Source organism: Pinus tabuliformis, chromosome 8, assembly GCF_031772625.1.
Source record: "Pinus tabuliformis cultivar Carrire ecotype Pingquan chromosome 8, CPIR1, whole genome shotgun sequence".
NCBI lineage: Eukaryota > Viridiplantae > Streptophyta > Pinopsida > Pinales > Pinaceae > Pinus > Pinus tabuliformis.
The window spans coordinates 288680016-288705858 of NC_142294.1; the positions used below are offsets into that span (position 1 = coordinate 288680016).

Below are 25843 nucleotides of genomic sequence, written 5' to 3' on the forward strand. Positions count from 1 at the left end.
AGCAGGATATTTTTGTAAACAAACTCTATATATACCCAAAAACAAGATGTAATGAGGGTTGATGGATATTATTTTGATGTAAGGTTCAACTTCTGGAGACTGTAACTACTGTGATACTTGCAGCATCTGGTCTTCATTTTCAGCTAATACAAGCTTCTTTTGTTGTTAATTGTTTACTTACCACTTCTTCTTTGTTCCAGGCTATGCCTGTTACGCATTTTTCATGTGCTCTTGATGTTTAGCATTAGAGGGGCTGTCATCCCACCTCTATGTTAGAATCTAGTATGTATCATTGAATGTGTATGCAGGTTTCTGTTATTTTGATGCCAGAGAGCTATCATCCTGTCTGTGTATTAGGAAATAGATTTACAAACCTTTTAACTGGTTGCAGCCGGCCATCACAGGGTCCTGTGCATCCGCTGGTGTGGTTAGTATTCTCCATCTTCATCTATTCCTTAAACTATGAGTGATTGGTGGTCTAAAGCCTTGTAGTCTGGGGCTGTTCACCTATGTCTGGGGTTAAGCATAGTAGAAGTGGTTATCTAGCTTGAATATGCATCATTCCCTCCATTCATCCACCATTTTCCAACATTTTTTTTGAGTTTGTAATGTTTTCGAGCATCTCTGATATACAACCTAGGAGAGTTTCTTGGGCTGATAACATTAATTGGCGCCATTGCCGGGGAGAGGAGATTGAAGCTCAGCTTCCCCGGGAGAACGACACAGTTCCAGATTTTGATGATAGACAAGGTCTGGGCACATTTCTAGTTGTAATCATCTATCTGGCGACTCCACATTGAAGTTTTGGCTCAGTTTGTGAGGCATACATGGAGAAATCCTCAAACATCACCAGCTGAACTAGTGCTTGACCCTGAAAAGAGCGTTAAGTCGAAAAAAGCATCACAGAAAGGGGCATCAGGATCAGGTAAGCCTAAGAAAATTCATGCTTCTCTGAAAGATAAAGTTGTAGCTGAAGATATACAGTTTGAAGATTTAGAGCTTAGCATTGTTAGTAAGGGAATTCCTTCGGAGATTAATACAGCCCCTTGTCCATCTAGTTCCCCTTTGAATCTCAATCCAAAGAAAACTTTCCATACAATCCATAACATTCCTTTGTCTCTGTCATCCATTTCATTATTTCAAACTGCTCAATCTGCTAGTATCCTTCCACATATCCTAGTCATGGCAGGCCAGCGAGCACCCACGAAGATAGAAAGAATTGTTGCAGCCAGATATGGACCCTTGGTCTTGCCTATTCCTTTAAATCCCATGCCTGTGGGAGAATACCAGAAATATATGTCTAAGTTCACTGGCACGGAGGGAGTGACAGCAGAAAAACACCTTGAAGCTTTTTACGGTTATGCTGATAATTTAGATATAAGTGAAAATGATGTGTGGATGAAAGTTTTTGTACAGAGCCTTGATGGAGAGGCTAGGAAGTGGTTCAGAGAACTAGCCCCTAGATCTATTGCTCATATTGAAACCTTAGACGAAGCATTTTTGAAGCACTAGGGAGATAAAAAGGACTTGTTGTATTACCATACTTAGTTTGGTAACCCGAAGAGAGAAAATGGGGAATCATTACCTGAGTTCAATAAAAAATTCAATCGTATGTATAGTAAGATACCAGCGGAAGTAAAGCCTACCCCCACCTCTGCCAAACTCACTTATGCCAATGATTTTGACTCTGATTTCTGCCTGTTATTGACAAAAAGAAGATGTGCTACTCTGGCAGACATGCAAGATGCAGCTCTAGAAGTAGAGTCTAATATCATGGCTGTAGAAAAGCTCAAAAGTCAAGCTGACAGAAGGAGGCAGAGAGGTCAGGCTTCTACTTCCTCTGCTTCATCTTTAGAACCTAAATTAGATAAAATGACTAAGATGATAGAGTCATTGGCTACTGAAATAGCTAAGCTGAAGGTTGAGCAGAATTCAGGAAAAACAAGGCAACAGAACGCATTTGCTCCTAGAAATCAGAATCCATTCAGAAGGGCAAATGAACAGTTGCAAATAATTCAGAGGGAAAAAGAACCAAATGAAGAACAGAAGGTTAAAGCTCCTTTTTAGAATGTAGTCATGGAGGAGGAACAATTTGAAGATGAGGATGAAATTCACTGCATGGAAGATAAAGGCAGTGCTGCCTTTTTGACATTGGCTGCATATGAAGAATCACTGCTGCAAGAACAAGACAGTCAGGACTGGGACAGAGGAGTTGTTCTGCAAATTGAGGAGCAGCGAAGATATAATTTGACCTCACATGCAAAAAATGTCAAAGAGAATCCTGCCCAAAGAGTTGTTGTCCAAACAGAATCACAGAATATCAAACAGAGAAGACCAGCAGCTGACCCAGTTATCCTCAAAGCTCCAGTTCAAGAGGTAAGAGGTTCTGATAAGTTACCTTCCTCTTTCAGCTTTGAGTCAGAGGTTCAGAAATTGAAAATATCTGTGCCCCTGATAGAGTTGGTGAAGACCGAAGTATTTAGAAAGCCTATCCTTGAAGCTCTTGAGCTGGAAACCACATAAACCTCCACTGTCTCTGTCAATTTGCAAGATGATAAGCCTGTTGTTGTGCTTAGCCCCATGATTGAACCTGCTGATAATAATTCTCCATCATTTTATGTCTCCTTGACTCTTCATGACAAAATCCTCCACAACTGCCTACTAGATACAGGGGCCAGCCACAATTTGATGCCTAAAGCTGTCATGGAAGAATTAGGCCTTGACATCACCAGACCTTATCATGATTTGTTCTCTTTTGATTCAAGAAAGGTGAAATGTCTAGGATTGCTTAAAGATTTAGCCATTACCCTAACTCAGCTGCCCATGAAGAGTATGATGATGGATATTGTGGTAGCAGACGTCCCTCCTAAGTTTGGCATGCTGCTGTCCAGATGATGGATTAAGAGACTAGGTGGGACATTACAAAATGATCTATCTTATGCCATTGTCCTAGTTTTTGGAGGGGAAAGCAGGAGATTGTACAGAGAAACACAGTTGGCATACATCATCAGTGATGAGAAAAACCCTACTAATCATCCCATATATGCTGTGGACACTGATTTTGGAGCATGTATCCTCCAAATATAAGAATCTCAGAAAGCCTCAATGCAGATCAGGAAACGAATAGTCCAAGCCAAGGAAAAGCAAGAAAGTCAGGTTTGGGAGATGTTCTTTGATGGAGCATGTTCCAGGGAGACTGCAGGAGCAAGGGTGGTGTTGATATCTCCAGAACAAAAAAGCACGCATCTATCTTTTAAGCTGGCTTTTCAAGTCGCAAACAACATAGCAGAGTATGAGGCTCTGTTATTGGGCCTTAACGCAGCAAAAGACAGAGGAATCGGGAACATAAAGGTGTTTGGGGATGCTGATTTGATCATTCAGCAAGTAAATAGAACATTTCAGGCAAAGCACCCAAGGCTGAAAGCATACAGAGATGAGGTATGGAGAATCAGAGATTCTTTTGATTATTTATGTATTTCATATATCCCTAGAGCCAAAAATCAGCTTGTTGATTCTCTTGCTGTTTTTGCTAGTCTATTTATCCCTCCAATGCCTTCCAGACTGGTGTATGAAGTCTAAATGAAATATAGACCATCCTTGCCTGATAATGTCCAGCATTGGAAAGTTTTTGATGATCATGATGAGATAAATAGGTTTCTACAAGTCATTGATGAGTTTTCTGAAATGCAAATTGGCCAAGATAATGAAGCCTTGTTAGAAAGCCCCAAATCCCAGCTTAGAAATAAAATTGGGAAAGATAGCATTGTCCAGCTTCCCAGCAATCATATTCCTAAGGGTTTAATTCCTCTAGAAAGATTGTTTGACCAGAATGATGTGCCTTACAAGGCTGCCCAGAAAGAAGACCAATCTGTAGTCTATAAGCATGATATAGGGAATCCAAGTCAGCCTAGATACATAAATTTGTCCACTCATCTGTCTGCTGACCAGAGTGTTGAATATTGCAATTTAATGAAGCAATTTGCTGACGTGTTTGCCTGGGAGTATAGTGATCTGAAAACGTATGATAAGAAGATAATCCAGCATAAAATCCCTTTGGAGAAAGACACCATTCCTTTCAAACAAAAGCTGAGACCAATAAATCCTATGCTTCTTCCACTAATTGAAAAAAAATTAAAAAGTTGCTGGCTGCCAAAATCATAGTCCCTCTCAGATATTTCAAATGGGTAGCCAACCTAGTAGTAGTGAGGAAGAAAAGTGGAGAAATCAGACTGTGTTGTTTCCAGAAACTTAAACAAATGCTCAAAGAAAGACAATTACCCTCTACCCAAGATGGAGCATTTACTACAGAAGGTCTCACGAGCCAAAGTAATGTCTTTCTTGGACAGATATTCAAGGTTTAATCAGATTGCCGTGCATCCAGATGACCAAGAGAAGACTACATTCACCACTCCTTGGGGCACTTTTATGTATGCCAAGATGCCTTTTGGATTGATGAATGCTGGAGCAACCTTTCAGAGAGCTATGGATATAGCATTTGTAGGAGAGAAGGATAAATTTGTCCTTATCTACCTTGATGACATAACAGTATACTCCAGCAGCCATCAAAATCATTTGCAGCATTTGAAAAAAGTGTTTCTGAAGTGCAGAAGGTTTGGGATTTCAGTCAATCCTAAAAAGTCACAATTTGCTTTAGAAGAAGGCAAGTTGTTAGGACATGTTGTTTCTGCTGCAGGTGTTCAAATTGACCCAGAAAGAGTAAAAGCAATACAAACTTTGTCTGTCCCAAGATCGAAGAAAGATATCCAATCCTTTTTGGGCAAAATTAATTTTGTAAGGAGGTTTATACCAAATTTTGCAGAACTGGTGAAGCATGTTACCTCCATGTTGAAGAAAGGGTCAGAGGTCAGATGGACTGATGCAGCAAGAGGATCTTTTGAGTCCATTAAAAAAGCTATTATGGAGGCTCCCACTTTAATAAGTTCGGACTACAACAAGGAGTTCCATGTATTCTCATTTGCCTCTGAAGACACCATTGCAGCAGTTCTATTGCAAGCAGATGAAGAAGGCTCAGAGCATCCGGTGGCATTTTTCAGCAAAAACTTGAGGGATGTTGAGCTGAGGTATGACATTATTGAAAAACAAGCATATGCCCTTATCAAATCCTTGAAAGCTTTTAGAGTTTATATCTTGCATTCCAAGATAATTGCATATGTACCCTCTGCTGCAATAAAAGATGTCTTAACACAACCTGATGTTGATGGAAGAAGGGCTAAATGGATTGCAAAGCTAATTGAATTTAATATAGAACTGAAGCCCACCAAACTTGTCAGAGGTCAGGGTCTTGCCAAGTTATTGGCTGAAGAAAATTGTAGATCATTGGATATTGATTTCCTGTGCACAATTGCAGAAAGTGGTCAGACAGATGAAGAAGAGGAAGCAGCTGAACCAGAGAGAAAGCAGTTAGTGGCCGAAAATCTAGCTTCTTGTGATTGGTATTCTGCAATAGTTAAATTCTTGCTGAAGCTAGAAATCCCTTCAGAACTTACTCAAAGTCAAGCCAGAACTATCAAGCTTAGGGCAGCAAAATATTGTATCTATGAAAATCTGCTCTATTGGAGGGATCCATCTGGAATGCTTTTGAGGTGTCTGGACAAAGAACAGTCAATAGAAGTCATGCAGCAATTTCATTCCAGCATGTGTGGAGGGCACCATTATTGGAAGACTACAGCCCACAAGATCCTCAGAGCTAGGTATTACTGACCCTCCTTATTTTCTGATGTATTTTCATTTGTTAAATCTTATGACAGGTGCCAAAGATTTGAAGGAAAGCAGCAATTGAAGTCCCTGCCCCTAAAACCAATACATGCAAAAGGACTTTTTCAGCAATGGGGTTTGGATTTCATTAGAGAGATCAATCCACATTCCAGTGGCCAGCACAGATGGATATTAGTAGCCACTGATTATTTCACTAAGTGGATTGAAGCAATCCCTACCAGAAAGGTTGATCATAATGTGGTCATGAAATTTTTGACAGAGAATATCTTTACCAGATTTGGTTGTCCACATAAGTTAGTCACAGACAATGCAGCAGCCTTCAGGGCAAAAGAATTGGTGGATATGTGTGATTCAATGGGTATTAAACTAGTTCATTCCACCTCATATTATCCTCAAGGAAATGGTCTGGCAGAATCCTCTAATAAAAGCCTGATAAGGATAATTAAGAAGCTGTTAGAGGAAAACAAAAAGAATTGAGATTCTAAGCTCAAGTATGCACTGTGAGCTGACAGGGTGACTATTAAAAAATCCACAGGAAATTCTCCTTTCAAGCTGGTATATGGCACTGAAGTTGTATTCCCAATTCAGTTAACTCTCCCTGTGGCAAAATTCCTTCAAGAAGAGCAGAACGAGGAAGAAGACATGGCAAAAAGGATCACTGATTTGGCAGAGGTACATCAGATCAGAGAACAGCTGGTTGAAAGGGCTGCAGCACATCAGAAGAAGATCAAGCAGGCTTTTGACAAAGGGACAAAATCAGATAATTTTCAGGTTGGAGACTTGGTTCTAAAATGGGATGTATTGAAAGAAAAGAAAGGCAACCATGGGAAATTTGATGCTTTCTGGATAGGCCCTTTTATTATTTCACATATTCAAGGGAACAATACCTTCATACTGAAAAGTATGGGAGGAGAAGCAGTTTTTGATGACCCAGTTAATAGGCGTTTTCTGAAAATTTATGTGTTTTAAGGCCTTTTGGCCCTAAAATTGTAAATATTTTATTTTATTAGTTTATTGTAAGCAAAGTAGACTCCATACCCAATGGAACAATAGGAATTTTGCTAATTTGTTTTCATCAGGAAGGCATTGATCTGCAGGTTCTTGAGACCTCACAGAGAGGATCTCATCCCCAGAAGGAGCCAATGTTAGCTCTGCTATTACTTTCAACATTTTAAGGACAAATGCAGGCCTGATTGGGTTGTTGATGATCAAAACGGGGGTCGCAGTAGTTGATTTTCCTTCCCTCCTTCATTTTCTTTATACCTCTATAACTCTCGCTACCTCCGTTTCCTCCTCCTCCTTCATTTTTCTACGTTCCCATAACCCCGTTATCCCTGTTTTTCCTCCCAAAACCCTCTATAAACCCATTTTCCCAGGCCCCCAGGCGCTAATGGCGTTAAACCCATATGACTGCGCCTTCGCAAAAAGCGCCACCCGCGGCTGTCCCTGTCACATCAATCCTGCTAAACCACGTTCATCTCCCCACCGTCTGATCAACCCCTACCGCGATCGGACGGCATCCGCAGCTCCCGCTCCCGTAACCTGCACGCTTGTTAGCAAGCAGGGAAAGCGGTTTCCCGCGAGTCACATCCGCCACGCGTCAACGCCTAAGTGGTATCGCGACCCCTCTGTACGAATACCACTGTCTCCCATAAGCGGTGCAGGGAAACCACTAACTGCCTACTTGTACGTCCCCCACTCATTAACATTCTTGCATCTCTACCGCCCGATAGCCGTCAGATCTGCCCGACCGCGATCCGATAGCCCACGTTTCTCCATTCGCGTTTTCTCCCGATACCCCCTGTAAATCGATCTCAATCGTTCATCCGCGCAATCCAACGGCTGGTATTTGCCTTCCACCATGCTACCTGTGTCCATAGCCTATCCAATGTACCCGAGGGAGGAAGGTGGCCAATTTTTCAGCCCTCTGCACAATAAATCCTCAACAACTGCATTTAACAAGAGAGGATGGCCGAGAAGAAAAAGGACAGCCTCGAGCAGATCAAAGCGTTAATCAGTTATGGAGCTCCTTTCAGTCAACACTTCACCTGCTCAAGGAGTACAACAGAGTACCAGAAAAGGTCAATTTGTTCATTAAAGCACACAGTTTGCAGCAGAGACCCATATTAGATAGTTAAGGTGGTTGGTGGTCCATGATGACCCCTCCACGCATAGAACAACAGGATATTTTTGTAAACAAACTCTATATATACCCAGAAACAAGATGTAATGAGGGTTGATGGATATTATTTTGATATAAGGTTCAACTTCTAGAGACTGTAACTACTATGATATCTGCAGCGTCTGGTCTTCATTTTCAGCTAATACAAGCTTCTTTTGTTGTTAATTGCTTACTTACCACTTCTTCTTTATTCCAGGTTGTGCCTGTTATGCATTTTTCATGTGCTCTTGATGTTTAGCGTTAGAGGGGTTGTCATCCCACCCCTGTGTTAGAATCTAATATGTATCATTGAATGTGTACGCAGGTTTATGTTATTTTGATGCCAGAGAGCTGTCATCCTGTCTGTGCATTAGAAAATAGATTTACAAACCTTTTAACTGGTTGCATCTGGCCATCACAGGGTCCTGTGCATCTGCTGGTGTGGTCAGTATTCTCCATCTTCACCTATTCATTAAACCGTGAGTGATTCGTGGTCTAAAGCCTTGTAGTCTGGGGCTGTTCACCCATGTCTGGGGTTAAGCATAGTAGAAGTGGTTATCTGGCTTGAATATGCATCATTCCCTCCATTCATCCACCATTTTCCAACATTTTTGTTGAGTTTGTAATGTTCCCGAGCATCTCTGATATACAACCTAGGAGAGTTTCTTGGGGTGATAATAGGTCCCATTACAACACGCCCTAAAAAATATCGCATCTGCCATATCGCTAACCTTAAAACCTTGTCACATACAAATCCATCGATTGCGATATAATATGCAGACCCGCTAGACCATTATACTACACCTTAATGGAATATCGCATCTGCATTGGAAGTTATGTATCACAAAGGAATGCCAGTTAAATCATCTGATTGCGATAATATTACGACCCTACGGGACCATTACAATTCAACTTAATGAAATATCGCATCCGCAATAATCACAAGTTTCAAAGGGATTTCAAAACGCTGATTGCGATATAATACGCAGACCCGATAGCTCCATAGAATATACCTTTATGTAATATTGCGTCCAGGGATCGAGGAAGTTATGCAAATCATTAGGGTTGTCACCGTCGGACCGCCGATTGCGATAAGACTTGTGAACTAGGCCGCTGATTGCAATAAGTATTGTGAACCCGACCGCTGATTGTGATATTAGCTGTGGACCCGACAGATCTATTGACGATGGTTTAATATTATATCACGTTCGTTTCATTGACAGTGTGAATATCAGTGATGTTAAGAGTTGTAATTGCGGGACCTCCTTGGGTACGGTCTCTCCTATGAAATCCTCCATAAATAAAACAAGTGTATGAGTAATCGGATGAATATCCATAAGTCGACCTCTCCCTCCAAATGAATGTGTCTTTTGATTATTGGTCAAACTCGTATAAAAACGAGTTAAAATGCTTCACTTATGAGCATAGAACTCGAGCATAAAAAAAAAAACAAAGCATAAGGAAAGTTCACAACTAGTGAACTTGAAGAGACAGAGAAATTTGAAGGTCGAGAAGATGCAGAAGGTGTAGCAAAAGCCAAAGGCCCAGCGAAGAAGGAAGCTGAAGACAGAGTGAGAAGGCAATCTTTTGACCTGATTCATCTTGGAAGGATCGGACCTGAAGTGAAGCCACAGCGCAGACAACGACCTATTGCAAAGACCTAATGCAGAGATCTTATTGAAAACATTAGCAGATCTTGAAGACTTTATTGAAGATCATGATGCATTGTTGACATCATCGTGAGGTAAACTTTGCAAACTCTGTTAGACAGTATGAAAAATTGTGAAGACTCCTTCATATGAAGATAGGTCGTCATTGATGATGTAGCATGGAGACTACAGTGAAACTGTAGATTGACAAAATTCAGCGAAGAAGATTTTGGGAGCAGAGAATGAATATCAAAACATATCTAGACAAAATATAGCAATGGGTTGGAGCCCAGAGGGTTGGTGCCCTGAAGGTTGGAGCCTCAAACAAACACATAGGTGCCTTGAAGGATAGGGTTAGAGCCCTAGAGGATCGGTGTCCTCAAGAAACCAGGTCGGAGCCTGTACCAGAGAAGGGTTGGAGCCCTAGGGGTTGGAGCCTCTAAACACAAGGTTGGTGCCTTGAGAAGATAGGGTCAGTGCCCTAGAGGTTGGAGCCTCACAAAAGACCAAGTTGGTGCTTGGCAACAGGTTGGAGCCTGGAAGATTGAAGATCGATGTCTTCATCAAGGGTTGGAGCCCTATATATATTGTACTTGATTTATTATAAAGATTATATTAATAAAAGCATTTATTCCTATTGTTCATTTTGTGTTCCCAACATAATTGATTTAACTGGTAAAAGTAACAATTGAAAAGAAATACTAATTCACCCCCCCAGTATTTCCAACACAAGGATGCTCAAGTATAAATGACTGCGGAAGTCATTTCTCCAAAACCAAAATGTTTGTGGAAGTCATGCACAATCCTTGGTAAAATGTGAATAAGTTAATTATGAAATTCATTTGGTTCCTTTGATCTATGAGATTGTGATGTGTGCAGGTTGTGGAACAAGACCTTACCAATGAACCATCAGATGGGTACGAGCTCACAATCAATCCCTTAAGGTGAAGCGCGGAGTTTCAAAGTAGAGTAGATGAGAAGCCATGGAAATTAGAGTGCGGAGTCCTAAATCCACGAAAGATAAAGACATGGAGTCCTCAATCTACTAAAGCATGGAGATGCATGCAATAGGGATGTAGAATCCCTATTCTCTAAAAGAAAAATACTGCTCATGGGCAGCGCAGGGATGAATTTCCTTAATAAAATCTCATTTTGGAGTGAGTTTCTAAAAATAGAAAGTCATGTCTAGCATCTCAAGTATGACTTTCCAAAAAGAGTAAATCACCTTCAATCAATGGGTAATCTGGTATAGTTGAAGGAAAATCACTTAACTTATCATTAATCAATCCTGATAGTTCAATCTCAAATTAATCCTCAATATTATTAATATTACTATTATTTTTTATGAAACTATGATATTATTATTAAAAGGAAATTACAAATCACCTTCATCTCCTCAATCATTTCACACCTCTCTCCTTGATGACTCTCATGGCTCTATGTAACTCTCTCTCTCTTTTAATAATACATTACACTCTCTTTTATGCACTCATCAAAGAATGACATATTCCTCTTACACTCATTAAAGACATGTCATAAAAGATTCCTCTTACGCTCTCTTTAATGCATATGTTACACTCTCCTTAACTAAGGCATGCATACCTCTCCTTAATGGCATGAGTTACACTCCTCTAAATGGAATACAAGGCATGCATATTACTCCTCCTTTATGACAAGAATTTGTTGCTCCTCCTATATATGTGTCTCATGTATTCTCACTTGGAGGAAGGTGCATGGTGATACCAAGAGTTTGAGAGATTTGAAGAAGATTGTGAGAGGGAGAGATTTGGAGAGTAGCCAAATTCTAATCTAAATTACTAAGTAGCTCTACTCAATCGAGTTGAACATGAGTGGCATTGAGAGAAACTAAAACTTATTTTCTTCAGTTTGCCTTGTATATCTCTCTACTACTATATTTTAGTACTACTTGTGAGCTCTTACAGCTTAGGGATTCCAGGGGGAGAAGTTCTCTCTCGATATGGTTGGGTGCAAAACTGGATGGTTCAAATGAGTTGGTTAAGGGATCAAAGATGGATCATATTCTCAACGATTGGAGTTGAATATCTCTTCAGGGATAATTTTCATTGTCCTAAAATTTAATATAGCTTTAGCATAAAATAAAAAATAGAAATTTAAATTTTTGTAAGCATCTATTTTGGTTTAATCTTATGTTATCTAGAATCTTATTGGCTAGTTGAAAATGAAGACTAAGAGTGGTCAATATGTATGGATATTTAGATCTCAAGATGTTATGGAATTATTATCGGTGTAATTTATTGTACTAACCTTGGTACTATAGCATTTGAGAAAGGAAAGCCAAATATTGCTGAAGGTAATTGCAATAAAGAAATTCCAAAGGACTCGAGTAAGAATTTCATGAGTTATGGTTTTGTTTCAAGTAATTAGAGGCATGTTTTAGAAATGGTTTCAGGATATTTTGCAAAGTGTTTGACAAAATCCCTGAATGGGAAATGCTATTTTTTTTTAATCATTATGCATGAATAAGTGTTAACTTGCAGCCTACCAGAGTAGGAAATGGATGCATACCCGAAATATACTTGGAAGATTCACTAGATCAACCCTTAAAATAAAAATGAAAAAAAAAACTGATGGCAGCCAAGAGTTTCAAAGAGAATCATTGAGGTAATTTTCAATCATTGTGTATTGCAATAGTTCAAGATGCTTGCCATGTGTTTGTAGGAATGATTGAATGAAAATAATGCTTGCTGAATCTCAAAGCCCTTCAACTCATTTACAGTGGATGGAAAGATTTCGAAAAGCATTTAGACAATACATAAGTAATTATAATTTAATTCTATGTTGTTATTTGTTTTGCATAGTTGTAGATTCAAGCTTACATGTCATCTGTTTGACAAAATTTGTAAATGAAATTCTCGGAGTCAGCATATTTTCTAGTTTTTTAAAAAATGCATCTATGCGTGGTTTTGTAATGATTTAGGACAACATCAAGAGGTATCTGTGCCATATGGACATGTAACCCTCAATTTGATTCCAAAAAAAACATGTTTCAGAACCTAAATCATAAGTATGGGCAATTTTGCAGATCGTTGATGCTAACTATGTTTGTCTGTTGTCGAGTTTTTGGTGAAAGACTAAGATTATTTAGTCCCTATTTTAAGATGCCAACATTTGGAGTTTCAATTTATGAATTTTATGAGATAAATAGGTTGAAGAAAAATCTCAAATTCATTGCTGCCAAGTGTTTGACAAAATGCCTCAATGGCTTTTGATTGCATGCTTGCAAAGTGTTTGTCAAAAGGCCTCAATGGTTGTAGATTGCATGTTTGCAAAGTGTTTGTCAAAAGCCCTAAATCGTTGTAGCTTTTGTGCATATAAATTGTTAATCTTACTTACAATAGTTTTTATGTATTAGAAATTTATGAATGGAATATTTAATAGATGTAGCTTCCTATATCTGTAAGTTTTTGGTATGAATGTGAAAATAAATTTAATAATTTGTTGAAGTGTGAATAGAGAATATGACAGTTGTTACTTTTATTATCTAAAGATTTCATAAAAAAGGGGTTGTTGTTGGAAACAATTTTACAGTGACTAATTTTGTAGGATTTTGTGCAAGTGAGCATAATAAGTTTTATTTGAGCTACATGTATTCATGGGTGCATTCTTGTGCTTCAATGACTGTAGAAAACAACTATTTGTGCCCAATTTATGCAAGTCCATTGTTTTACTTGGCACTTTTTGAAGAATAATATGCTTCTGAATTTCTGAATTGGTAACAGTGGTTGCTCTTGCTACAACATTCATTATACAATTCTCATGATTGAAGCATTGCCTTAATAATTGGGATTGGGAATTTTAAATTGATAAATTTGGAAATGTTGTTGGGTCAATATATTTTGTGATTTCATTTCATAAACATATCATATTTATTAGATTTACTAGTGAAGAGAGGCATATTCTTCCCTCAGTTACCTTGCTATAGGTAGGTTAATACTCATACACTTATATGTGATTTTTGTAAAAGAAGCATGATACTTTTGTGGTTATGATATCAAGAGTCAATAAGTGAAGCTTATTTAGCATAATCTAGGAAATCAAATAGGTTGATCTAGCTTAATGTTCGCACATGGCATTATGGTGGAATTTATTTCCAGTCTTACTTAGAGCTCATGTATAAGTATGAAAAGAGCACATGCTATCATCTTTTAAACTTGAGAGGAAATGTGTTTTGGAATTGGTTTTAAGGGAAAGTTATCCCTAACTTCTTATGTGATATTCTTATATTGAAATAGATGAAGGAACATGATTACATGATAACTAAGTTAGTAATGTTACAAAAAAAAATGAGTATTAGTGATTAATGTGACCTCTACTTCTCTATATTATTGATGGTTGGTAAGGTGGGAACTTGCACCCTCCAAAACACAAGGGTTAAGTTTCAGAAAGCCTCCTTTATTTTATCTAATTTCTGCAGCCTATGAAATCAAAGAAAATTTGTAATTCTCATATTAAAAAAAAAAAAACTATTTTTTTGGAGTTCCTTAGATAGCCCATTTAAGACCTCAAATTTCCCCTAATAACAGAAAAATAAAATCACACTTCAAGCAGAAATCAAAGTTACAAGACATGCCAAAGAACATAAATGGAAAACAAGTCTGTTGATTTTGTTGGGTAGCTGCGGCAGTTATTCCCCAGCTACACAAGTCGGCTCATGAAAGAAAATTAAAAGAAAGAAAAACTTAATTTAATTTGCTCAAGTAGGCCCCAAAAATACAAGTTGGCCCAGCAAAGAGACGTGCCACCCGGGCATCCTAAAATCACTATAAAAAGGCACTCGAACTTCTCATTTTTTCACTCACTTATCACTCACACATTTCTCTCTCTCACACGTGGGAAGCAATCTGAGGAAGAGGCTGAAGTTTCTAAGGAACCAAATTTCTGAGACAGCCGAAGTTTGACCAGAATTTTATCAGAGTTGACCGAGACTTTCTGAGATCTGTTCTGACCAGAGTTGACCAAGTTTCTGAGATCTATTTGACATGCGTTGACCAAGCTTCTCTGTCATCTGTTTGAGCTGTGGTTGACTAAGTTTGACCTCGTACATGTGGGCCACATTGTTTGCCTGTTTGACCGAGTATTTCTGGGCAGTTTGACCAAGCTGATTTGCTGCAGAAGGCCAAATTTTGGCCTGTTTGACAAGGTTTGACCAGTGCTGTATTTTTTGTCTGGGTTGACCAAGTTTGACTTGTAAATCTTACTTTTGCTGAACTGAACAATTTCTCCTAGAAAAGATTGTTGGGTTTTCTCCCAAGTTTGGGTTTCCCAAGGCAAAATTCTGGTGTCTACTATGCATGGCTATTCTACTGTGATCTTTACTATTTCCGTTGCATTTACAGTTGAATTTTCTGAGCATAATTGTTTAATGATGTTATGGGGTGTGCTGAAGTAATATCATATATCATTGAAAGTAATTAATTATCAGTTGCAGAAAATCGGGCTTGTGTAATTAGCATTAAAAACTCAACAAAGTCAACATATGCAAGGCAACAAAATAGTAAATACACTATTTGCAACTTAAAATGAAATTGTTCAACAATATATTGTGGGAAACTGGGCAAATTGAAACAAAATTCTAAGACAATTGCGAAATTGCTCCTAGTTTTCTATTGACTAGAAATATGAAAATTCAAAAAGCACATAAATACATATGAAGACAAAAATCACTTTGCAAAAATATGTATACTTTTCCCAATATTCACATTTGTAATAACTCGACCCTAAACTCATTTCCATATGGACTCTAAACCAGAATCAATACACGTGAAAAACTATCATTTCATTTAAATCGTAATCAGCTCACTACTGAAGCACAACTATCACAATTGTGGAAGAAGAATGAAAAATTGGTAAGAGCCATTAATAGGTCTGTTTTGTTTACCAGCTAGTAGATTAGCATACTTACATTCTGTTTGGCTTCCATCATCATCTTCCTATGCAATGCTTCATGTTCTTCTCTAACACGTGAAGGTGCACCACGCTTCTGGTAAATGTTTTTCTGTGCAAAGTCTTCATCAATATCATTGTTAGCAGTTGCAAATGGATGATTTGCAGGGATCCATCTGACTGTGTCTGGATCAATGCCTGGTGGTATAGGGTCCCCTTCCTTCAAAAACAGGGTTGGTCTTTTCCATTGGTATGCCCGGACACGCCTATTTTGATGATTCAATGCCTTTTCTTCAGTCAGAGTAACAGGTGTTAAACGGAAAACCTTCCCACATATTTTTACAATTGAATTCTTTTTACCAGCTCTCACCAATGGATTGTTGAAAGGATCATCATACTTCAGGGGCCTAGAACTGCAGTGTAAAAATGTGAGTAGCAAACCTGCTAGGATTAAAATAATATGAAAAAACTTTACGACAATAAAAAAGAAGGCATAAACGAGTATCACTTCTCTGCTTGTATGACTTTCGATCAGCATAATACAACTAAATGCTTCACAGTAATTTAAACCCTTCAGGTAAAAGGAAAACACTTACTACTGCCTTGATAATGTATGCTTTATGTTGTCAGCCAAAATTCAAACAACTAAGACTCTTTTCTGTTCTGAAGGTTAAGGGGCCTATAATAGAAACTCATCATAATTGCGAAGAAGTGGTCATTACAAGCCCAAAAGTATTCTGGTGCTAAGGTAGTTGTGATGTACCGCATGCTGAAATTTTATGAAAGAGATGCAGCTGTAAATGCTGAAAAAGTGTACTTGAACAGAAGTCATAAAATGACCTATGTATAGTGTTCATGTAAAACCCAGTGCTCTTCAAAATGGAGCTGGCAGTTCAAATAGTAGCTGTGCATGACATAACCAAATTTTCTCACAGTAGGAAGGTTTGTGTGCCCCCCAAAGGGAGAAGAGTTGTGGGGTGTCCCCAGTTCCAAAGAACCATCCCAGTTCATTCTGCTCAAGGAGGCAGCATAAAGAGAAAAGCATAGCAGCCAGCAGGCAATGTGATATGCAGTATCCAGGTTGGCTTCATATTGGAAAGTGCAGCAGCGGCACCAACTTTTCCAGAAAAGCGGAAACAAACATAAAATGTAATGTATGTTGGTTTTACACACACAAGTGTGAACAGGAATACACAATAAAATAAGAAAGAGTGGATTCATTCATGTCATTAGATGATACAATGCCTCATTGCATAGTAGGAGAAGAAGAGTACATTACGTAACTCCCAAAAACATAAGTAATAACCACTACATTAGTCACTGTATTAAATGGCTTGTTACTACATCACTTCATCAGTGAGACTTTATTATACATCTAAGTTTTAAATATGACCATTATCTCTAACACCCTCCCATAATGGTCATTTTACATGCTTGTTCAAAATTAAAAATACAAAAGCTTTGGATAAACAAGATGGTTGTGAATTCTAACAGGCAGTGTTGATGAAATGTAATTTACATCACTATCCTTTTGTCTTAAACCATTGACTCATCAACCAGATGAGAGATAATGTTCACTAAATAGTCAACCTTTCCACCATTGAGATAAAACTTGGCTTGTTCATTGTGTTACCCCTCATGTTGACATGAGTAGTGTTACCTGTGCATATACATGGGTAACACTAAGAGAAAAATTTATCCTGAGATACAGACGACCAGTCAGCAACTTCACATGATCCTCAGATAGCAGCTTCTCAGATGCTTCTCACCCCCTTACTGGTCAGCTCATCCACTTGATTACCAAGCTCTTCCAATGAAGGTATGTCAGCAACCATGAGGTACACTAGCCATCGTTTCATACAAACCACTTAGACTTAATGTTTTAGGCATCTAAGTAAGAATCATGGGTTGAAATCAGATAATGGATCAGGAGGCTTAGAAGTTATACTTGTTGCCTTATTTCACCTTGGTGGTTATCTCTTCCTTCTAGTAAAGTGCAAGCACCCAGGACTTATTTTTTCACTATCTAGGAGGGGCACGAATAGGTGCCCTTGATAGAGGTACTGTGTCCATATCCTTCCATGCTTAACACTTGCCATCTGTCCATGATCCATTGTTCTTTCTTCTGTTTGGTTGTTGTTGGTCACTAATACAGTAATACCAGTTCCCTGCTTGTCTCATCCTATGAGAAAAAGGGCTTGAAAATGCGCAGAGGTTGATGAAGCTACATAAGGAAAGTGACTTAAAGAAAACATCCCAACCCCTATGAGAAATGAACTGCCCATCTAAAACAGGGATTGAAATGAAACCAATGAAAGCTTGCTAAGCAAGCCAATCAAAGCAAAGAAAAAGGCTAAGTAAAGGGTTGAAAATGCAATGCCAAGGAAAGGGTAACTCAAGTAATGCAAGAACTCCCTCTACAAAGGTGTTTATGGGTGATGGTCTTACATAACCCATGTATAAGATTATGACACCCATCACGAAGTACACCCAAAACCATATCACTTATCACTCACACCTATTGATTTAAGGGTCCACCTAGGAACTGTTTCTCCCCCAACTTTGGGAGCACCCAATAGGGGCATTTGATGATCCCTCTAAACCTAAATATGACAACTTCTACAAGGTCATAAGCTAGTGTGAACTTTGAAGATGATACTTTGTGTGATATAATTATATGGCTTTAATATCGAATATAGTTCACTTTTTGTGCTTTAATGACACTTCTGCCCATGCTAGTTGATCCTACTTGATTCCTTGAGCTTATACTTAATGACGATCTAGACAAGGTCATGGCCCTTTGGAGGACATTGGTGATGCTTCTCCTTCACTTCATGGATGATCAATTATTGCAATGTTGCGAACATCATGATCAGGATTAAATTGGTGAGGGTCCGAACAATTTAATTAATAAAAAAAAGAAAAAAATTTGTAAAAATCGGGAAAAAAATTGGTGTAAATCGGGAAAAAATCAGCAAATACAAAAAAATCATTTTTTCAATTTTTTAAATATCTAAAGCATCCACAACATAAAATAAACACATTGACACATAAATATGAAAAGAGAACTAACATATAAGATGTGTAATATCATGTCTAGTGCTACATCACACATCACAGTGAGTCATGCCCTGAATACTAAGTCCTGAGTCCCAACTCAACCTCAAATATCAACAAAAAACATAATAATGTATCTCATATCATGAGTCATAATGCCATATATAATGAAATGAACCAAATAACTAATACTATTGATTTCCACTGCCCCTCTTGCGAGAAAATGTAACATCTTTCCCTCTAGATGAAGAAAGCACTAGGGTTGGCACTAGCAGTGGACTTTGTTGTGCTCTAGAAGTTGAAGAATTAGGAGCTATAGGAGGTAGACCACGTCCTCTACTGGTGACCATGGTAGGTTGTGTCACCTCCTCTTCCTCCTCCTCCTCCTCTGCAACTGCTACCCCCTCCACTACCTCCTCTAACCAATCAACGGTTGACTCCATGACAAGCCTCTCAGCGTCAACCCTCCATGTAGCAATAGTGTCAATCCCATCCAATGAGATGGCCTCCACATCAGGTGTCTTCTTGTTAAAATTGGCAACCAAGGCAAAACTTCATGTGGGTCATCTTATTCATGGCTAATAATATTTTTATTAGATTCCTCTCGTCGAGAGGTGTAGGATTGATATAAAGATCATCCAATTCCGATAAGTATTCATGGAGATATGAATTTATTTTGATTATGGAATTATTATCAAGCCGACCTACAACTCATGTAGGCTCAGAAGCCCAACAGTCGCATCTATTCACCCACCAACGTTGTGTATAAATATAAGAGGACTTTTCCTCATTTAGACTCACTCATCTCATCACATCTCTCTCTCTACTGCGCAGATATGAGTCTCTTCTCTACTGCGCTGAAATGGGTCTCTCTCTCTCTCACATGTGAAGCCGGAAGCTGTTGAATTTGAAGCTGCAACTACAGAAGTAAAGATTGACTTGCGTGGCCTAGAAGACCGCCTCTTTGGAATTGCGTTGTAGGTTCATCTGAACCTCCTTTGAAAGCCGCAACTTTTGGTGGTGGAATGAAGTCAATCCGACGAACGGTTTGCAAGATATCGACTGCCCTAGTTTGAAGCCAGAAACTGCTGAAACTGAAGCTGGAACTGCAGAAGCAAAGATTGACTTGCATGGCCTAGAAGATCTCCTCATCTGAACTGCGCTGTAGGTTCATCTGAACCTCCTCTGGAAGCCGAAACTTTTGGTGGTGGAATGAAGTCAATCAGACTGTCGGTTTGTGAGATATGGTCTGCCCTAGTTTGATAATGAAGCCGCTAATGCTGATGCTACTGATCTAGGGTTTGCTACTGCTTATATGAATTAGATTTATTGTACTATTTCTCTCTGCTGAATTATTGAAGATAAAAGAAGATTTGATCAAAGGGTTTCCCCACACATTGCGGGGTTTGTCCCTGGCTAGCCGCCACATCTTGTGTCTCTTGTCTTGGCTTGTTTTCTGTCGATCGTTTAATGTTCTATCTGCACTTTACTTTATGTACATGTGATTGCTAATCGGTAGAATATAATAAGAAAAAGAAGTAAACTGTTATAAGCATAGAACATACCATATCTTAACACTTCTCAAGTTGCCTCACCAACAATCGAAGATTGTCGTAGACGTAGACCATGTCATTAAGTCGCTGAGACTCCAACCTGTACAAGGGTCATAAATTAATAAATTATAAATAATAAATTAATAACTATAAAAAATTATTATTTAATGAATTCAAAAAATTAATTGGAATATTTTTGACCTATTGCACTTTCTAGTGTGTATTTTTTCAAATACATTCCAGTTGCACTCGCATCCGAAGGAACTACATGTTTGGATGAGCACTTGAATGGGAATCCTTTGGAAATTGGGTACTTTGCCACCATCCATGACCTCAAAATCAAATAAGAAGCCACAGGAGTAAAATAATGCGGGGTTCAGGTAGATCCCTGCAGCATGAATGGGACGATGGAGTGTATTATTCCATTGCATATCAATCACTTCCCATATGAGTTGCTGTCTTTGAAACCCCTCATCCCCCTTATCATCATAGTAGCTGCGAATGGATTCTTTGGCCCTATCCATGGCCTCATACAAGTAGCCCATTGCAGGCTTGTCTCCATTAACTAATCAAAGAACCTTTACCAAAGGTTCAGTAATGCTACACACCTCTTGCACTCCCGCCCACTTTCCTGGTATGAAACTAGCCTACATATGGCCTCTCCCTCTAGTTTGCAGCTATATGGTAAAGCACGCCACTCCTCTAAAAGAAACATTCTCTTCACATCCCACATAGAATTCAAGAGGGATTGAAGAGATATGTAGCTAGTGGCAAATTGTGTAATGGCAGGGTGCACCAACTCCTTGTCATTGGTGAATGTTCTCATCAAATTAAGCAAATATGCATGATTATATATAAATTTTGTAATGTTTTTTGATGATTTAACAATATCATTGACAAAAGGATTTTTTCCTATGTACTCCAACATCAAATCAATGCAGTGTACAGCACAAGGTGTCCAAAATAAGTTAGGAAACCTCTCCATAAGCATCCTACTAGCATCAACATAATTTGCAGCATTGTCCGTTATGATTTGGACAACATGATGTGGACCCACCTCCTGAATGAATACATCCAACAAATCACATAATAATCGTGCATCCTTGATTTGTGCAGATGCATCAATAGATTTCATAAACATTGTCCCCTTGAGACAATTAACCAAGAAGTTAATAAGGGTTCTACCCTTTTGATCGGTCCAACCATCTAACATCACAGTGTTGTTGAAGAATGTAACTAGGTTCGGTCTACATAATTGTACTTGAAGTCAAAATGTAATATATATTTGCCAAAAGAAAGCAAAAAAAAAATTATTATTATTTTTAATTGACTTGTTAAAGCATGGGTTTCATGCTTGGGTCAAATGTATAGGTCAAGCCTCCATTGTAGGCTTTAGGTTATTGTCAAAGTCAATTTGTGAAGACTCCTCCATCCATCTAGTCTCCTTGTTGTTGAAAGAATCCTTATCAAGTCAGCTACCCTCAAAAGAACACATGTTGGCTCAATACAGTGACACATCTCCTCACATGCTCATGTCGGCTCATTTCAATATGGAAACAACTATATATAGGAGTGTGACCTTCGCTCAAAATCACAAAACAGAAACTCAACTATTTCAAAGAACAAGTTGGTCCTATTACAAAGACAAGTTCGGATGACAACTCAGAGACATGTTTCGGTATTTTTATAGTGGAGGAACTCGGATTAATTGCAGGGATGATCTCGGTGTAAATCACAGTGTGACAAATCAAATATCACAGTTTTGGTGCTAATACAATTCAGTGATATTACAGTGGTTATATCTCGGTGCTACCACAGTGAATGTCTCAGTGTTATTACAGTGAGGAAGTCTCAGTATCTCGGTGCTATCACAGTCATGAAGTCACAATGTTAGTGCTCACTGCTATCACAGTGGTATGGTTTTGATGCTAAAGGATAAACTTCGATGTGTATATATTTCAGTGAGTAAGTTCAGAGATCATTGCTATCACAATGATACAAGTTCGGTGCCATTGCAAGGATCAAAGTGTGAAAGAAGAATGACTACTACAGGAGCTATTGAACTGAAGAATGACAAGGTTGACTTGATGGATGGAGGTTGTCTCGAGTTTGAGTTGAAAGGGTCTTGGTCGTCTCATCTTGAATCTACTGAAGGAAGAATTTTGATCGGGTTTTCCCCTAGAATGGGGTTTTTCCCTGGCAGCGTGCCTACATCTTGTGTTCTCTTCTATTTATTGCTTGGCATTAGTCTTGATGGTAAGAAAAGATAATTAAAAGATCTAATAATAATAATAATAATAATAACATCACAAGTTAATTTCATAATAAGAGAAATCGTTTAACTACCATCTTCTGGATTTCTCAACATGGTATCAGCGCTATAGTCAAGGTCAAAAGGCAGTTTTCTCTGTGAAAGGCAGTTTGAAGTATTCTTTATTTGCATTAGATCATGTTAGATCATTGATCTTGATCTAGTTTAGTGTTTATTCACCACAGTAAAGACATCTTGAAAAAGGAGGATTTCGGTATTCCTCAAAGAGACAAGTTCGAACCTAATTCAGAAAGTAAGGGTCAGTAAAATCACAGTAAGACAATGCGGATTACAGGCTTGGTGCAAAATTTCAGAAGGAGGATTTTGGTTCAATTTCAAAGAATGTAACTTCACTCAAAATACATAGAAGGTTTCGGTGAAATCATATGACAGAGTTTTGACATACTACAAGGAGAAAATTTGGATGTCACAAGATTTCGATCTACCACAGTGAGACAAGTTTGATCAATTTCATAAATGATCTTATGAAGCAATTCCAGTGTGAAGTTCGGTGTCATTCACTATCACAGTCATAAAGGAGATTTCAGGCTCAGTGAATTATTTATAGTAGAAGCACTAAGTGTCGAAGTTATGTGTAAGGTCAAAATAGTGAAAAAGTATATTCTATCTTCCACTCGTTGAAGAAATGAAACTTGGTACAGCTTCTTGTGGAGATCTATCAAGTTCAAGCACAAGGTACTAGCTCAAGGAAATCAAGTATTTAACAAGATGCATTTGCAACAAGTCAAATAAGGTACGTAAACACAAGGTACATTTATGAGATTTTATATTTATATTAATGATCCTTGTTTATAACTAGTCTAGGATTAAGAGTGTACTCTCTAGATAACATATTAGAACCTTAATCCTCTCCCTCTAGGATTTACATGTAATCTAGGATTCCAAGCAAAAGTCCTTGATTAAAAGAAAGAATAACTTTTCATAGAATTCCATCCTCCATGGCTATGTAGGAAATCTAACTAAAGAAATTAAATCACATTCTTGGTATCACATGGTTTGCTTATAACTATGTATTACAAGTATAAAAGATCATGGCTTAGTACAAAGAAGACACTTCAAGGAATCCTTCCAAGGTCTGTTAAGAAACATCACCAGGTATGTCTTAAACTATACACCTTACAAAATTCTCTTAAAGTACGTTCATATTATTTTTGCATCACATTACTAACATCATTATGTCTAGTTCTCTCGAATCATAATGATTCTTGTTTCGGGTGATTCATCACTTGATAAATCTACCCTCCTTACATCCTTAATTGTTCTTATAGAACCCTAGACTAGTCTTCTCGAAAACCCTAACCTGTGTATGTTTATGTTAATGTCTAAAACCCTAAAATTGCTTAGGGTTATTGTGAAATGCTATTTGAAGTTTTTGTTATTCATGTCAAGTTTAGGGTTTTGGTATGATCGTGAAAATCCTAACTTGTTAGGGTTGAAATAATGTTGTCTAAAATCTCAAACCTTTGAAGTTTTAATGTAGTAGGGTTTGCTTTGCTATGTTATGAAACCCTAGACCTTTAGGGTTTGGTTGGGTCTATAAGCAAAACCCTTGATATGTATTTAATGTCTTAGGAATGAAGCCCTAGGTATATATATGTGTCCATTTGGTCAAAACCCTAGCTTGGTCTAGGTCGGTATATGACATGTGATGTGCTTATGCATGATAATGAATTCCTAGATATGAATGTAATCTAATTATTGACGGTCATGAGTCCTAGGGTTTGGAAATAGGCCATAGTCAAAGTTTCATGTTTTAGGATAATGTTGTCTGGTAAATCTAGGATTTTGCAGCTAAACCCTAGTAGTAGTTAAAATCTCTAGTATGTATAACCGTCTGGAATTTATGAATCTATATAGTGATTGTTGAGAATATATAGATGGAAATCTAGGGTTTACATCAAACCCTAGTAGATGTTAATCATGTTGTTGATTAAGTTGTGATTGGTTTTGATTGTTGAAGCTCATGTATGAAATCTAAGATATGTATGAAATCCTAGTGAGGAGTCTAACATATGAATTTTGATAATTGTTAGACACATTACTTGTTTGAATTATTTTTGGGTTTTGCTAGATGAAAGAACTTGTCATCTCATTGAAAGAATATTGAAACCCTAGGTGAGTTTTTGAGCCGTGGATTTGATTTAGGGTTTGTGACAAAACTTGGGCAAGAAGTTGAAGTATTGAAGTATAGTCTCTTGTTGATTATGTTTGAAAAGTCTAATGCTTCCGTTATTATAAGATTTTGATATGGCTAACTTCATGCTTCTATGGTTTTGGTTGTACTTGTTGTCTAAGTTGTGCAAGTACATCATCTTCAAGAGAGTGAAGATGATCGTAAGTAAAGTTGATGTCATAAGGATATTATATGAATGATTCTAATAAGAAGGATGGAAGCCATGAAATATTCTCCAATGTCGTAAAGAAGAAGTTGATCTCCCTGAAGTTAAGAAGGAGCTTGGATAGAAGAGCTCTCCCTAAGATTAAGAGGGAGCCTAGATAGAGAAACTCTCCCTGGTTGAGAGGGAGGGCATAGCATGGTTTTGATTGGAGAATGCATTTTGAAGGATATGTTGTCACATGTGAAGTAGGAAAGGAAAGTGTATGATTGAGGAATCTTTTGTCAAATATTCGGTTGATAGTCATACTGTGTTGAGAAGCAACATTAGTTGTCTGAAAGACCCTGGAAGTTTGTATTTGATTATGTATATGTGAAAGTATATTATTGATTAGGGTTGTATTTGGATAAGTAAATCTTTCGAATTTTTTGATAGCATGCTACTTACCAATCCATTTGATCAGGAGAGATTGATTGTCCTTGATCTGTTGGATCAAGGAGTGTTGAGGCTTTGTGAGTGAAGCATTGCCTGGGAGGACATCTGGCCGACACTTTGTGTTGATGTCTAGGTCCTGAAGTTGGAAAGGTGATGTTGGTCATAGAGTTCTGACCTTGGATATGTTGAAGAATCTAGGGCAGTTAGAGTTGATGAGATTCTTCTCGCCATGATAACTATTTGTAAGGTTCTTTTAACTTTTCTTATTAGTATTATCTTTCCTTATTATTAGAGTGTGTCTGCGTAGTTCATCAAATAGTTACCAAAAACAAAAGAGACAAGAACACACGATGTTGGCTTTCTACCAAGGCCAAAACTTCTCACTCTTTGAGAGCAAAAACCACACGAAATTCTTCTTATAGAGATTCCAATTGACGAATGCCAAGACCATGACCCTTGACCTATTAAGCCACTCCAAGACCAAGACACCAGTCCTCTTCTTTGTCACTATTGAGATCATTATCACTGTTGCACCACTAAGGCCATCACTACTGCACCACTGAGATATTCATTCCTCCTACACCATGATTGCTCCATCATTGAGATCTTCATCACTGTTGCATCATGATTGTTCCTTCATTGAGATCTTGATGCACCAA

General features: G+C 38.1%; 1 protein-coding gene across 2 annotated transcripts in view; it reads right to left on the bottom strand.

Moving 5' to 3' along the window:
- The window catches only part of LOC149235257 (protein MULTIPLE CHLOROPLAST DIVISION SITE 1-like), a 67900-nt gene extending 51876 nt beyond the window's left edge, over positions 1–16024 (bottom strand). For both annotated transcript variants that reach the window (XM_089372056.1, XM_089372055.1), the window contains exon 1: positions 15491–16024. In XM_089372056.1, coding sequence (XP_089228182.1) covers positions 15491–16009 — 519 coding nt within the window. In that variant the 5' untranslated portion in view covers positions 16010–16024. The remainder of the gene's footprint in view (positions 1–15490) is intronic.
- Positions 16025–25843: the final 9819 nt, after the last annotated feature.